At 69.5% G+C, this 12,720-nt stretch overlaps 2 protein-coding genes across 3 annotated transcripts; both read right to left on the bottom strand.

Annotated features, from left to right (window-relative positions):
- Positions 1 to 619: 619 nt before the first annotated feature.
- Positions 620 to 3,361, bottom strand: RDH8 (retinol dehydrogenase 8). Its single transcript, XM_071577417.1, has 6 exons — positions 3,243 to 3,361; positions 3,008 to 3,169; positions 2,411 to 2,590; positions 2,242 to 2,335; positions 1,974 to 2,157; positions 620 to 1,489 (listed from the first exon to the last, which is right to left on the bottom strand). Exons 1-6 carry the CDS (start codon positions 3,337 to 3,339, stop codon positions 1,250 to 1,252), a joined length of 957 nt encoding a protein of 318 aa, XP_071433518.1. The 5' UTR covers positions 3,340 to 3,361; the 3' UTR covers positions 620 to 1,249.
- Positions 3,362 to 3,652: 291 nt separating this feature from the next.
- On the bottom strand, positions 3,653 to 11,483 carry GRB7 (growth factor receptor bound protein 7). Of its 2 annotated transcripts, none has more exons than XM_071577176.1 (15): positions 11,430 to 11,483; positions 8,927 to 9,071; positions 8,687 to 8,831; positions 8,091 to 8,247; positions 7,887 to 8,008; positions 7,721 to 7,798; positions 6,446 to 6,583; positions 6,262 to 6,372; positions 6,048 to 6,146; positions 5,481 to 5,561; positions 5,295 to 5,411; positions 5,146 to 5,203; positions 4,977 to 5,064; positions 4,573 to 4,666; positions 3,653 to 4,497 (listed from the first exon to the last, which is right to left on the bottom strand). In XM_071577176.1, exons 2-15 carry the CDS (start codon positions 9,061 to 9,063, stop codon positions 4,351 to 4,353), a joined length of 1,572 nt encoding a protein of 523 aa, XP_071433277.1. In that variant the 5' UTR covers positions 9,064 to 9,071; positions 11,430 to 11,483; the 3' UTR covers positions 3,653 to 4,350. The 2 variants fall into 2 exon arrangements, with proteins under 2 accessions (XP_071433277.1, XP_071433276.1); XM_071577175.1 differs by having other exon boundaries at positions 5,146 to 5,206.
- Between the last annotated feature and the right edge of the window lie 1,237 nt (positions 11,484 to 12,720).

Consider the following 12,720-nt stretch of genomic DNA (forward strand, 5'->3'; position numbering starts at 1 on the left):
CCCCTCCGTGCCCTCTGGCCCGGTTATATCTGGCGCCACATTTGCATGGCAGCGAGCCGGCACCTGGCAGCGAAATCCTCGGGGGATCGGGGACACGGGGAGCGGCTGGCGATTGTCACACGCCGGGGACAGGAAAGTCCCAGCAGACAATTTTTTTTAGAAGAATCTGCTTCCGACTCTCGCGGGTCCGGCCCCTCCGGCAGCGTCTGCAGCCCCCCCGAGCCGCGCCCCCCTCCTGCCCCCCGGAGTGGAGAAAGTTACTCAAATCTGCAGAAACCGCAGCGGGGGGAGGCAGCGACTCTGTCACCGCTGTGATGTCACTCCTGCACGTCCCGCAGGTGCTGCCCCGGGGCCGCGGTCCCACCGCCGCTCTGCCATCGACTCGTTCGAGAAGGGGGGATAATGCAAACATATCTCCTCTCCCATCCCCATCCCGTCCCCAGAGTCCCGGCGAGGCCACGTGCGAGGCACACGGATCTGCCGCCGCCATCCGGCCCTCGCGTGGGGCCCGGGGTCGTGGCAGGGCTCGGGGGGCTGCGCGGGGGCAGCGACCGCGGGGGGTGTGGGCAGCAGCCCCGTGGGGCTGGTTCGTGCCGGGCCTCCTGCGGTTTCCCCCGCTGCTGTCACTCCAGGCGCCCACACACCCGCACCCGGGGGGCATCCACCCTGCCATCACCCCCTGAGCTGCAGGGGAGCCCCCGGGGCAGCGTGGGGTGCTGGGATCCCCCACACCCGGCCTCTGCCAGGCCCCCATATCCTGTGCCCCAGCTCCTGCATCCCTTTTGCACCCCCTGTGCCCACTCTGAACACACCCCCCCTCACACCCGCTCCCCCCATCACCTCCTGCACCCCCCGTGCTACCCCAGGGCCGAGGGGCTCAGCGCTGGACGGAGGTGACACAGGACCCGCCACCACAGGACATTCCCGACCCCACAGCGGCTCCTGGGGAAAGAAGGATGCAGGAAGGAGGACTCGGCATCTTTGGCAGCCGAGGGGTGACCGGGGCACGTCCCTGAGGTGCCACACGGGTGCAGGGGGGGCAGCTGCGAGCCCTCCCCAGCCCCTTCGCAGCCGCTGCTCACCCGGCGCTGGTGGCAAACTGCGCTCCCACTTTAATGCGGTGGCGGCCGCGGGCGCTATTTTGGGTTGGAGTGGAAGCGAAACCCCGCGCAGGGGTTCCCGCCCCTCACCCCCACCCGGAGCTGCCCCCCAGGGTGGGCTGGGCAGTGCCCGGGGGTGGTTGTGGGGGCTATTTGAAGCCCAGGAGCCGCACGCCCGCCTTGACCTTCTGTGCCTTCCAGCGGAGCAGGCGGATGGCGCGGAGGCCGAGCCGCAGCACCGCGTCGTACTTGAACACCAGCTTGTAGAAGGCGTCGGTGACGAGGGCGCCGCTGGGGTCGGCGTGTTTGAGCGCGGCCATGGGCGTGTACGCCGCGTTCGTCTGGTGCCGGAAGGGAGGCCGAGCCGCCTCGATCACCCGCAGCGTGTGCTGCATGTGGGCACGGAACTGTCCCCTCCCTGTCCCCCCGGCCCCGACGCAGCCTCATCCCAGCTCTGCCACCATTCCCATTCCAACCTCATCCCCTGTCAACCCTGTCTGCATCTCCATCCCCATTCCTATCCCATCTTCTTCCCATCCCCATCCCATCCTATCCCTATTTCAAGCCCATCTCACCTCACCCCATTCCCCTTCCCATTCCCATCCCCAGCTCCCTCCCACTCTGTCTCTATCCCATCCCACCCCATCCCAACCCATCCCGACCCATCCCATCCCATCCCATCCCATCCCATCCCATCCCATCCCATCCCATCCCATCCCCATTCCCAGCCAGGCTCAGCCCCATCAGGATGGAGCCATCCAAGGCAGGATGTGCCCTGCCACTGACTGGCCATTGCTGTTCGTCATTAGGAGTAATTAATGCTCCTCTGCCCAGCCCAGCCCAGCCCACCGGGACCCCCTCCCAACCCATCACCTCTGCAATGTCCTCAGGGGTCTGGCCCAGGCTGGCAAACACGTCCTTGGAGTTCCTCAGGTAGAGGTTGGTGAAGATTTCGGCCGTCTCGGGGTCTGTCCGTGAATAGTCGGCACGTTCGGCCTCCTCGTACAACTTTGTCTCGAACTCCGTCATCACCGGCCCCGGCTCCACCAGGCTGATCCTGCCCAGGGAGGGGGCACTGGGCACTGGGACCCCCAAGCCCCGGGCCCAGGGGGCTGCAGAGCCCCCCCAGCCCCGCACTCACGCCACGTTGAAGCGCAGGGCCTGCACCACCAGGCTCTCACAGAAACCCTCCACCGCGAACTTGGAGGCCGAGTAGATGTCGTTGAAGACGATGCCTGGGTGGGTTGGGGGTCCCGGTCAGGGCTGAGAGGGGGGCTGGTCCCCCCCAGGGTGGCCCATGCCCCCCTTACCCTGCAGGCCCATGATGCTGCTGATGACGACGATGTGGCCCCCCCGGCGCCGCTTCATGTCGGGCAGCACCTCCTTGACGAGGCGGACGAGGCCGAAGAAGTTGGTGTCCATGAGGTTCTGCATGGCTGCCAGGCTCTGGCACTCCAGGGGCCCCGCCATGCCCACCCCGGCATTGCTGACTGAGGGCACGGGGCATCAGTGGGGCAGCCAGGACACCCCACACTGTGGGCATGGACTGTCCCTGGTGCTCCAAAGGTCCCCAATATGGGATGTCCTGGGAGTGAAGGGTCCCCAGCACGGGGGGTCCCTGGTGTGTGGGGTCATGGGGGGTCCCTGGCACGGAGGGTCCCCAGTGCTAGGAGGGTGCCCAGCATGGGATTTCCTGGGTTTGGAGGGTCCATGAGACATGGGGTGTCCCTGTCATGGAGGGTCCCCGTCATGGAGGGTCCCCAGCACTGGCTGCACAAAGGGTCCCCAGCCTGGGACATGCTTGGCACGGGGTACACGGGGTGTCCCCATCACGGTGTGTCCCCATCACGGATATTCCCAGGTCAGGGCCCCCCAAGGCCACGGCGGGAGGGGGTCCCGGGGCTCACCCAGGACATCCACGTGGCGCCCGGGGATGCTGTCGAGGCAGGCTCGGATCGAGCCCTCGTCACACACGTCCAGCTGTTTGATCTCCAGCGTCCGGCCCAGCGCCGGCCCCGCCGCCGCCGCCAGCGCCGCGCTCCGGCCCACGTTCCTCATGGTGGCGATGACTGGGGGGGCACAGGCGGCTCAGCCCCTCGTGGGGTCCCCCCAGGGCCCGTGGGGTGCCCCTGCCCCGCTCACCTCGGAAGCGGCGCTGCTTGTCCCGCGCCAGCCGCACGGCCAGTGCCAGCCCGATGCCGGAGGAGCAGCCGGTGATCAGCACCGTCCTGGGAGCCATGGCACGGCCTGCCCACACATCCCACCCCCCGCCTTTATAGCAGCTGCCCCAGCCCCGGCCCCCCCAAATCCAGGCCCTTAATCCCCCCTGGATAATCCGCCCCCTCCCCGGGGATTTGCGTGGCCTTGTGGCTGAGCCACACGTGGTGCCCTGGGCACACAGAGCGGCCTTTGTGCGGGACCTGGGGCACTGTGGGGGCACGGCAGGACATGGGGACACTGCCAGCGAGTGCCACCGGCAGCGGGGGCTGTGGGCACCGGCCCTCCCTCCCCGGCCCCCTTGGCTCTGCCTTTGCAGGGGACGAGGCAGGAGCTCTGCAAAAATAACCTTTATTGTCACTGGTATAAAACACGTCCCAGTTCAACTGGCCTTGTGGGGACGTGGGGGACGCGCTGGTGGGTGCCCCCCTCGCCCCCCACCCCGGGCCCTGCTCCTGGGGACCCCGAAACCCCCTGGTGTGGGGGTGAGGAGTGCCAGGCCCCCACAGGGACACTCGGGGCCGGTGCTGTGGGGTGGGGGGAGAAAGTGCTTGAGTGTGGCGGGTCTCGATGGCGGTTGTGCCGAGCTGTGCCATGTTGGCGGTGCCAGACTGTGCCAAACCACCCTGGTGGTGCTGGGCTGTGCCGAGCTGTGCCATGCTGGGAGTGTCAGGCTGTGGCAAACCATGCCAGCAGTGCCAGGCTGTGCTGAGCGTTGCCATGTCAGTGGTGCCCAGCTGTGCCAAAACATGCTGGTGTTGCCAGGCTGTGCCATGTCAGCAGTGCCAGGCTGCACCAAACCATCCCACTGGTGCCAGGCTGTGCCAATCCATTCCACGCCAGTGGTGCTGGGCCGTACCAAACCATGCCACGTTGGTAATGCCAGGTTGTGCCAAACCATGCTGGTGGTGCTGGGCTGTGCCAAGCCGTGCCATATCGGTAGTGAGACTGTGCCAAACCATGCCAGCAGTGCCAGACTGTGCCAAGCTATGCTGGCAGTGCCAGGCCGTGCCAAAGCTCTGTGCCAGCGGGCTCAGAGGGCCACGCAGGTGCAGTAGTGGCGCAGTTTGCAGGGCAGGATCCCGCGGTTGATCTGGTGGAACTCCACCAGCTGGATGAGGTCGGCGAAGCGCGTCTGCCCATCGTCCATGGTGAAGTAGAGCCGACCCTCCTCCTCGCTCTGCCGGGGGGCTGCAGGTCAGGACCCCACCCCATGGCACCCCCAGCCCCCCGAGCCCCCCCAGGCCCCACTCACGGGCAGGATGAGGTAGTGCTTGACACGCTGCAGGTGACACAGGGACAGGACGAAGCCCTTGGGGTTCCTTTGGCTCTCCCGCACCAGGAAGACGCTGCAAGTCCCAAGGGGTGTCACCGCTGGCCCCTCTGCCCCCTCTGTGTCACCCACAGGGTCTGACATACCCCCCACAGCCTCTGCGGGTCTGGTGCCCCCTGGTAGCCCTGGGAGCCTGTGTGACCCCCCAACCCCAGGCTCCCACTCTTGGGGGCTGCCACCTCCCTGCCCCAGCAAGTCTCCCCCATCCCCACAGGTGTCCTGCATGCCCCCGTGACCCCCAGGGCCCCATAACCCTTGGGCTCACGTTCCCCCATGCTGTCCCATGTCACCCCCAGGGACCCCAGTGCCCCCCCAGGGTGCCATACCCATCCACCAAGCCCTGCCGGCCGATGAGCTGCTGGGTGTCCTCGCGGGAGATGCGCCCGTGGAACCAGGGCTGGGTGCGGTGGATGGCTGTGGGGAGGTGGGGGTCAGGCTCGGGGGGTGCCCCCACCCGGGGCAGGGACCCCCCTGGGTGCAGCCCCCCCTGCTCACCGGCGCTGAGCGGGGAGCTGTGGCAGGCGGCGGGCAGGCTGTACCGGTGCGTCGTCTTCTTCTGGCCGGGCAGAGCAAGGGGTGGGTGTCAGGGTGGGCTCAGGGTGGGCTCAGGGGGACCACCCTCGCCCCCCTGCACCCCAACTCACCCTCCAGGCCTGTGCCTCCTCCAGGGCCGCCGTCAGCACCTCGCTGGGGTTCTCGATCACCCGGCCCGTGCACCCCGAGAAGTCCATGGCCACCAGAGCGTTGTCCGAGACGCTTCTCTGCGTGGGAATGGGGGTGACAGGGGGGTCCCCACGGGCGGGGGGCAGTGGGGGGGACAGGACACTCACCAGGGGCGTGGGGCCGATCCAGGGGGGTGGGCTCAGCCGTGCCTGTGCTTGCTGGTAGTTGCGGTAGAGCTGCATCCCATACTGGGGGGGAGCAGCCCCGTCAGCTGGGGGGGCCCAGAGGGTGGGCAGGGGGAAAAGGGACCTCCACAGCCCCCCAGTGTGGGGACAGGGACCTCTGTGATCACACAGTGCAGGGACAAGGGACCTCTGCATCTGCCCCACATGGGGACAAGGACACCCATCCCAAATATCTCCCAGCACTGGGATGGGGACAAACTCCCAGCACCCTCTCAGCATCTTCCCAGCATCCCTCCATATTCCCCCCAGCATCCCTCCTGCATCTCTCCAGCATCCTCTCAGCATCCCTTCAGTGTCCCCCAAGCATCCCCTGGCACCCCCCCACCTACCCCCCAGCATCCCCCAGTATTCCTCCAGAATCCCTCCTGCATTCCTCCAAATCCTCTGTGCATCTCTCTGTGTATCCCTCTGTGCATCCTTCCCGCTCCCTCCCCAGCACCGCCCTGGTCTCCCCCGGCACAGGGTGGGCACCACCCGGTCAGGGCTCACCTTGAAGAGCCGGAAGGCGGCCATCCAGCAGCTGCGGCTCTGCTCGTCCTCACTGCACAGCAGCTTCAGGCCCTTCACTCCGCCCCGCGCCTTGTGGGGCTGCGGGACAGGCCGGGGCCGTCACGGGGCAGCCCCGGGTGGCCCTGGGGGGACAGACACCCCCTGACAGGGGAAGGCCAAGGAAGGACCTCTGGCCATGTGGGGACATCCCCACCTTGATGCAGAAGCCGAACTCGGTGGGGGTCCCGTAGAGCTTCTTGCCGTGGGTCACGTAGTAGATGTTGGACTCGGTGAGGTCAGCGAAGTACTGGAGGTGTCGGGGGTCCTGGGGGCGGGGGGTGTCAGGGTGCCACATCCCCCTGTGTGCTCCCCCCGCCCCAAGACCCCCGTGCCCTCACCTTGGAGGTGCCCTTGGTGGAGTAGTAGAGGCCTGAGCGGCGCAGGGAGAAGTGGAAGCGCTTCCAGACCTTTCGCCCCGGCTCCCGCAGCTGCAGGAACCCCTGCACCTCGGGGCAGCTCCCGGAGTTGAGGAAGTTCTGGGGGGGAAAACGAGGACTGAGGGGCACGGCGGGGTCCCCAGGGCATGGCAGGGTCCCCAGGGCATGGCACAGTCCCCAGGGCATGGCAGGGTCCCCGGGGCATGGTGGGATCCCTGGGGCATGGTGGGGTCCCCAGGGCCATTGCGGGGTCCCCGGGGCATGGTGGGGTCCCCAGGGCATGGTGGGGGTCCCCAGGGCATGGTGGGGTTCCCAGGGCCATTGCGGGGTCCCCGGGGCATGGTGGGGTCCCCAGGGCATGGTGGGATCCCTGGGGCACAGTGGAGTCCCCAGGGCACAGCAGAGTCCCCAGGGCATGGCAGGGTCTCTGGGTCACAGCAGGGTCCCCAGGGCACGGCAGGGTCCCCAGGGCATGGCAGGGTCCCCAGGGCACGGCAGGGTCCCCAGGGCATGGCAGGGTCTCTGGGTCACAGCAGGGTCCCCAGGGCACGGCAGGGTCCCCAGGGCATGGCAGGGTCCCCAGGGCACGGCAGGGTCCCCAGGGCACGGCAGGGTCTCTGGGTCACGGCAGGGTCCCCAGGGCACGGCAGGGTCCCCAGGGCATGGCAGGGTCCCCAGGGCACGGCAGGGTCCCCAGGGCATGGCAGGGTCTCTGGGTCACAGCAGGGTCCCCAGGGCATGGCACAGTCCCCAGGGCACGGCAGGGTCCCTGGGTCACAGCAGGGTCCCCAGGGCATGGCAGGGTCTCTGGGTCACAGCAGGGTCCCTGGGTCACAGCTGGGTCCCCAGGGCATGGCAGGGTCCCTGGGTCACAGCAGGGTCCCTGGGTCACAGCAGGGTCCCCAGGACATGGCACAGTCCCCAGGGCACGGCAGGGTCCCTGGGTCACAGCAGGGTCCCCAGGGCATGGCACAGTCCCCAGGGCACGGCAGGGTCCCTGGGTCACAGCAGGGTCCCTGGGTCACAGCAGGGTCCCCAGGACATGGCACAGTCCCCAGGGCATGGCAGGGTCCCTGGGTCACAGCAGGGTCCCCAGGACATGGCACAGTCCCCAGGGCATGGCAGGGTCCCTGGGTCACAGCAGGGTCCCAAGGGCATGGCAGGGTCTCTGGGTCACAGCAGGGTCCCTGGGTCACAGCAGGGTCCCCAGGGCATGGCAGGGCACGGCGCCCATACCTGGATGAGCTCGGAGTGTGCCATGCTCTTGTTGGCCTCCAGGCAGCTGGACACCATCACCTCGGGGAACAGCGACTGCTGGGGGCACAGGGGGGTCAGCAGAGCCCCGGGGGGTGCTGGGGGTGCCCGTGGTTTGGGAACACCCCGTCCCTCCAGGCTCACGTACCACGTTGCTCTTGAAGAGCTCGTACTTGGCGAAGTTCTTGCGGAAGACGAAGCGACTGTCGGCGCCGGGGGCCCAGGAGCTCTGCACCTCCACCACCGACTCGTGGTCCTCCAGGCACCGCTCTGGGGGGCTCAGCTGGGGTCAGGGGGGTCCCCCCTCAGCCCTGCCCAGCCCCAGCCCCCCCGTGCCCACCCCGGGGCTCACCCAGCGCCAGGTGCTGGTGCAGCTCCACCAGGGCCCAGCTGTGGTCGTGCAGTGCCCGCGTCCTGCGCACCAGGGTCTCGCAGAGCTGCCGCGCTGTGGTGCCCGCGGACGCCTCCAGGGACCGGCACGCACCGTCCTCGCCAAACACCTTCACCACCTGCGGCACCGGGACGGGGCCGGGGGGCGTCAGAGACCCCACAGAGGGAGGGGAACCCCCAGAACCAGAGTGAGACCCCTCCCTGTCCTCTGTCCCCTGAGCTCGTGCTGGAGGTGGTCCTTGCCCCAGGGATGAGACCCCCCCTCTTCCCAGCCCCCTGACCCTTGATTTATGTAGGAGGTGCCCTTGTGAGGGGGTTCCTTTTTCCAGAGCCCCCCATCACCTCCCCTGGCTCCTGACTCCCATGGGAGGTGTCCCCACCGTGGGGGTCCCTGCCCCAGGGCACCCCTTTGCCAGCCCCCTGACTCCCATGGGAGGTGCCCTCGCGGGGGGTCCCTGCCCCAGGGCACCCCTTTGCCAGCCCCCTGACTCACGTGGGAGGTGCCCTCGCGGGGGGGTCCCTGCCCCAGGGCACCCCTTTGCCAGCCCCCTGACTCACGTGGGAGGTGCCCTCGCGGGGGGGTCCCTGCCCCAGGGCGGGGCTGCTGAGGATGGGCGAGTTGGAGGGGCTGCAGAGCTCCGGGAAGGGGTTGGGGATGGTGGGCAGCGACGCCGCGCGCGGCTCCTCCTGGGGCAGGGTCCGGCTGTGGGCACAGGGGGGGCTCAGCTCTGTGCCCCCCATCACCACCCCCTGAGCCCCCCCGAGTCCCCCCGGACCCCTCCCCACCCACCCACCCACCTGCTGCCATGGATGAAGAGGGGCTGGGACCGCCTGACCTCGGGTGGTCCCTCGGCCCCGTCCCGCTCTCCGGGGACCCCGTCCTGCTCCGGCCCGGGGGGCTCCCGGAGGCTGCTCTGCTGAGCCCCCCCCTCCATGGCATTATCTGTGGGGACAGAGCGGGTCTGGCACTGCCAGGGGCTCGGGGGCATCGCTCTGGGGGGTCCCTGTGCTGGGGACAGGGGTGTGACACTGGGGTGAGCAGAGCCCTGTGAAAGACAGCTGAGAATCCCCCACAGCCCACATGGGACCCTCATGGCAGCACTGGGGGTCTGGGGGCACCAGGGACACCAGCTGGGCTGGGCTGGGCTGAGCTGTGCCAGGCTGAGCTTTGCCAGGCCAAACCATGCCAGGCCAAGCCGTGCCAGGCCAAGCCGTGCCAGGCCGAGCCATGTCAGGCCAGGCCATGCCAGGCCGAGCCATGCCAAGCTGTGCCATGCCAGGCCATGCCATGCCAAGCTGTGCCATGCCAAGCTGTGCCATGCCAGGCCATGCCATGCCAAGCTGTGCCATGCCAAGCTGTGCCATGCCAGGCCGTGCCATGCCAAGCTGTGCCATGCCAGGCCATGCCAGGCCGAGCCATGCCAGGCTGAGCTGCACCAGGCCGTGCCATGCCAAGCTGTGCCATGCCAAGCTGTGCCATGCCAGGCCATGCCATGCTGGCACCGTGGGGAGCAGGAAGCGGGAGTGTGGTGGTGCCTCAGCCCAGACACCTCCTCGGGTCCGGCCAAACCAGTTCTGGCGGCCGCTCCCAGCTCCACCTCACCGCCCTGGCATCCGGGGGCGCGGGGCCGGCGCCCGCCGTGGGAACCGCCGCCAGCCCCCCTGGCACGGCCCCCAGACCCCCCGTGCCGGTGCCGGTGCCCGGACGGTGCCGCTCGGGGGCTCGGGCACCGCAGTGACCCCGGCAGGGCCGTGGGGTGTGCCAGGCCCCGCCAGCACGTGGCACACGGAACACACACGTGGCACCCGCGGCCACACTGGTGGCACACAGGGACAGTGCTCCGACGGGCCCGGGTTAATCATTGACCCTCTGCCCGCCCGGCCTGTCCCTCCCTGTCCCTCCTGTCCCTCCTGTCCCTCCCTGTCCCCAGCTCCCACCTCCTGCCACCTCCCGGGGCCAAGTCCATGGCCGGTGCCATCCCCATCCCAGCCCTCTCCCTGCCATGTCCCTGTCCCCATCCCAGCATCCCACCAGGCCCCTCCATCCCATCCCCATCCCATCCCTGTCCCCACCATGTCCCCACCCCATCCCCACCATCCCACTGGGACCTTCCATCCCATCCCATCCCATCCCATCCCATCCCATCCCATCCCATCCCATCCCACCCCATCCCATCCCATCCCATCCCACCCCATCCCATCCCATCCCATCCCATCCCATCCCATCCTATCCCATCCCATCCCACCCCATCCCATCGGAACACTCTGCTCCATCCCCGCTCCCTGCCCTGGCTGTGCCGGGTCCTCCTGCCTGGCCAGGCCCTGGGGGCACACGGGGACAGGGGGACAGCCAGGGGTGCCCAGGGTGGGACACAGTGCAGGGTCACCCCGAGCCACGTGGGGGACACGGGGGATGTGGCAATGGGGACCCCCAGGGCCCTGGGACAGGGACATCCCCGTGGCCTCAGGTCACCCCGGTGCCAGCCCTGTCCTGGTGGCCGTGATGGGGCTCTGGGGGGTGTGACCATGGCATGGGGACACACAGGGTGTCCCCAAAGTCGGGGACAAACGGGGGGGACCCAGGACTCGGGGACAGGACCCACCAGGGTTATGGGGTGGGGGACTGGAGGGGGTCAGGACCACCAGGCTGGGCCAGAAGGGGCCACCAGGATTACAGAGCAGGGGGACCAGGGCCACCAGATGGAGGGGACGGGGTCCCAGGGCCACCAGATGGAGGGGACGGGGTCCCAGAGCCACCAGCATGAAGGGACAGGGTCCCAGGGCCACCAGATGGAGGGAGGGGGTCCCAGAGCCACCACCAAGAAGGGACAGAGTCCCAGAGCCACCACCAAGAAGGGAGGGGGTCCCAGGGCCAGCAGGGATAAGGGAGGGGGTCCCAGGGCCGCAGGACTGTGGGGCAGGGGGATGTTGAGACTGTGGGGTGGGGTCCTGGGGCCACCAGGATTAGGGGACAACTTCCCAGAGCCACCGGGGATAAGGGAGGGGTCCCAGGGCCACCAGGATCAGGGTACAGGGTCCCGCGCCCCCCAGCTGGGGGTGGGGGTCCCGGTGGGTGCCCAGGAGGGGGGACAAGCCTGCCCAGGGGCACGGAGGGCACCGGGAGCCACAGCGGGTGGCGGAGGAGGAGGAAGAGCCGGGAGGAAGGCGGGGAGAGGGAAGGGCAGGGACACCCCGGGGGCTCCGGGGTCGCTCCCGGCGGGACGGGGCGCACAGCCCGGCCAGCCCCGCAGCCCCCCGAGCTCCCCGAGCCCCCGGCCCGGCCCCTCCTGTCCTGTCCTACCTGCCCCGCGCCCGCCGCGTCCCGCGCCCTCCCGCCGGACCGACCGGGCATTCCTGTTCTCCTCCTTTATCTACCTGCCCATCCCCGCCCCCGCCTGACATCACCGCGCCCCGGGGGCTGCCCGGCCCGGCCCGGCCCCCCCGCACACCCGGGGGTGCCCCCCAGCCCCCCGACCCCCGCGGAGGGTGCCCTGCCCGGCCCCCTGCCCGGCCCCCCCCCCGCGGGACCCCCCGGACCCCCCGCCCCGAGCCCCCCAAGGAGGGATGGGGAGTTTCCCACAATGCACCGGGGGGACCCCGGGGCGGCCAAAGTGGGGGGGGACACAGAGACCCCCGGGGTGTCAGAGGGGACACAGAGACCCCCGGGGTGTGAGAGGGGACAGAGGGACCCCCGGGGTGTCAGAGGGGACACAGGGACCCCCGGGGTGAGAGAGGGGACACAGAGACCCCCGGGGTGTCAGAGGGGACAGAGGGACCCCCGGGGTGTCAGAGGGGACAGAGGGACCCCCGGGGTGTCAGAGGGGACACAGAGACCCCCGGGGTGTCAGAGGGGACAGAGGGACCCCCGGGGTGTCAGGGGGGACAGAGGGACCCCCGGGGTGTCAGAGGGGACACAGAGACCCCCGGGGTGTCAGAGGGGACAGAGGGACCCCCGGGGTGTCAGGGGGGACAGAGGGACCCCCGGGGTGTCAGAGGGGACACAGAGACCCCCGGGGTGTCAGAGGGGACAGAGGGACCCCCGGGGTGTCAGAGGGGACACAGAGACCCCCGGGGTGTCAGAGGGGACAGAGGGACCCCCGGGGTGTGAGAGGGGACACAGAGACCCCCGGGATGTCAAAGGACCCCGTGGACCCCCCCACCCCCGCCCCCCGGGGGTCTCCAGCCCCAGCGTGTCGGGTTTGGGTCCCCCGGGACCCCCATGGGGGGAGCTGGAAGGGCCCCACGGGGGTCCCGGGGGGTCGGCAAAGGGGACACCCCGTGGGGTGGGGGGTGTTCGTGGGGGTCACGTGCGGGTGGGACGTGGGGACCCCCCTCTGGGGTACCGGAACTCGGTGGGACATGGGGGGGGGGTCTCGCATGTGGGTCCTGCGGGGACAGAGCGGGGGGTCGGGGGGTCCCCTCGGGGGTCCCGGGGGATGCTCCATGGATGATCCCGGGGGTCGGGGCGGGGCACAAGGCCCTGCAGGACCCCCGCGGGGCAGTGGAGACCCCCGTGGGTGTCGTTTGAGGTCCCTGGGTGGGTCCCCGGGGGTCGCTTTGGGTGCCCCGGGGGGGGTCACTGGGGTCACGGC

Source organism: Pithys albifrons, chromosome 25, assembly GCF_047495875.1.
Source record: "Pithys albifrons albifrons isolate INPA30051 chromosome 25, PitAlb_v1, whole genome shotgun sequence".
Lineage (NCBI taxonomy): Eukaryota > Metazoa > Chordata > Aves > Passeriformes > Thamnophilidae > Pithys > Pithys albifrons.

Excerpts from the sequence above, each read along its gene's own strand:
- RDH8 (XM_071577417.1), bottom strand. The coding sequence starts at position 3,339 with ATGGCTCCCAGGACGGTGCTGATCACCGGCTGCTCCTCCGGCATCGGG. Across the intron at positions 3,170-3,242 it reads CAAGCAGCGCCGCTTCCGAG|TCATCGCCACCATGAGGAAC; the intron begins GTGAGCGGGGCA and ends GTGCCCCCCCAG. Across the intron at positions 2,158-2,241 it reads GCCCTGCGCTTCAACGTGGC|GATCAGCCTGGTGGAGCCGG; the intron begins GTGAGTGCGGGG and ends CTCCCTGGGCAG.
- GRB7 (XM_071577175.1), bottom strand. The coding sequence starts at position 9,063 with ATGGAGGGGGGGGCTCAGCAGAGCAGCCTCCGGGAGCCCCCCGGGCCG. Across the intron at positions 6,373-6,445 it reads CCACCAAGGGCACCTCCAAG|GACCCCCGACACCTCCAGTA; the intron begins GTGAGGGCACGG and ends CCCCGCCCCCAG. Across the intron at positions 4,667-4,976 it reads CGGCAGGGCTTGGTGGATGG|CGTCTTCCTGGTGCGGGAGA; the intron begins GTATGGCACCCT and ends TGGGACTTGCAG.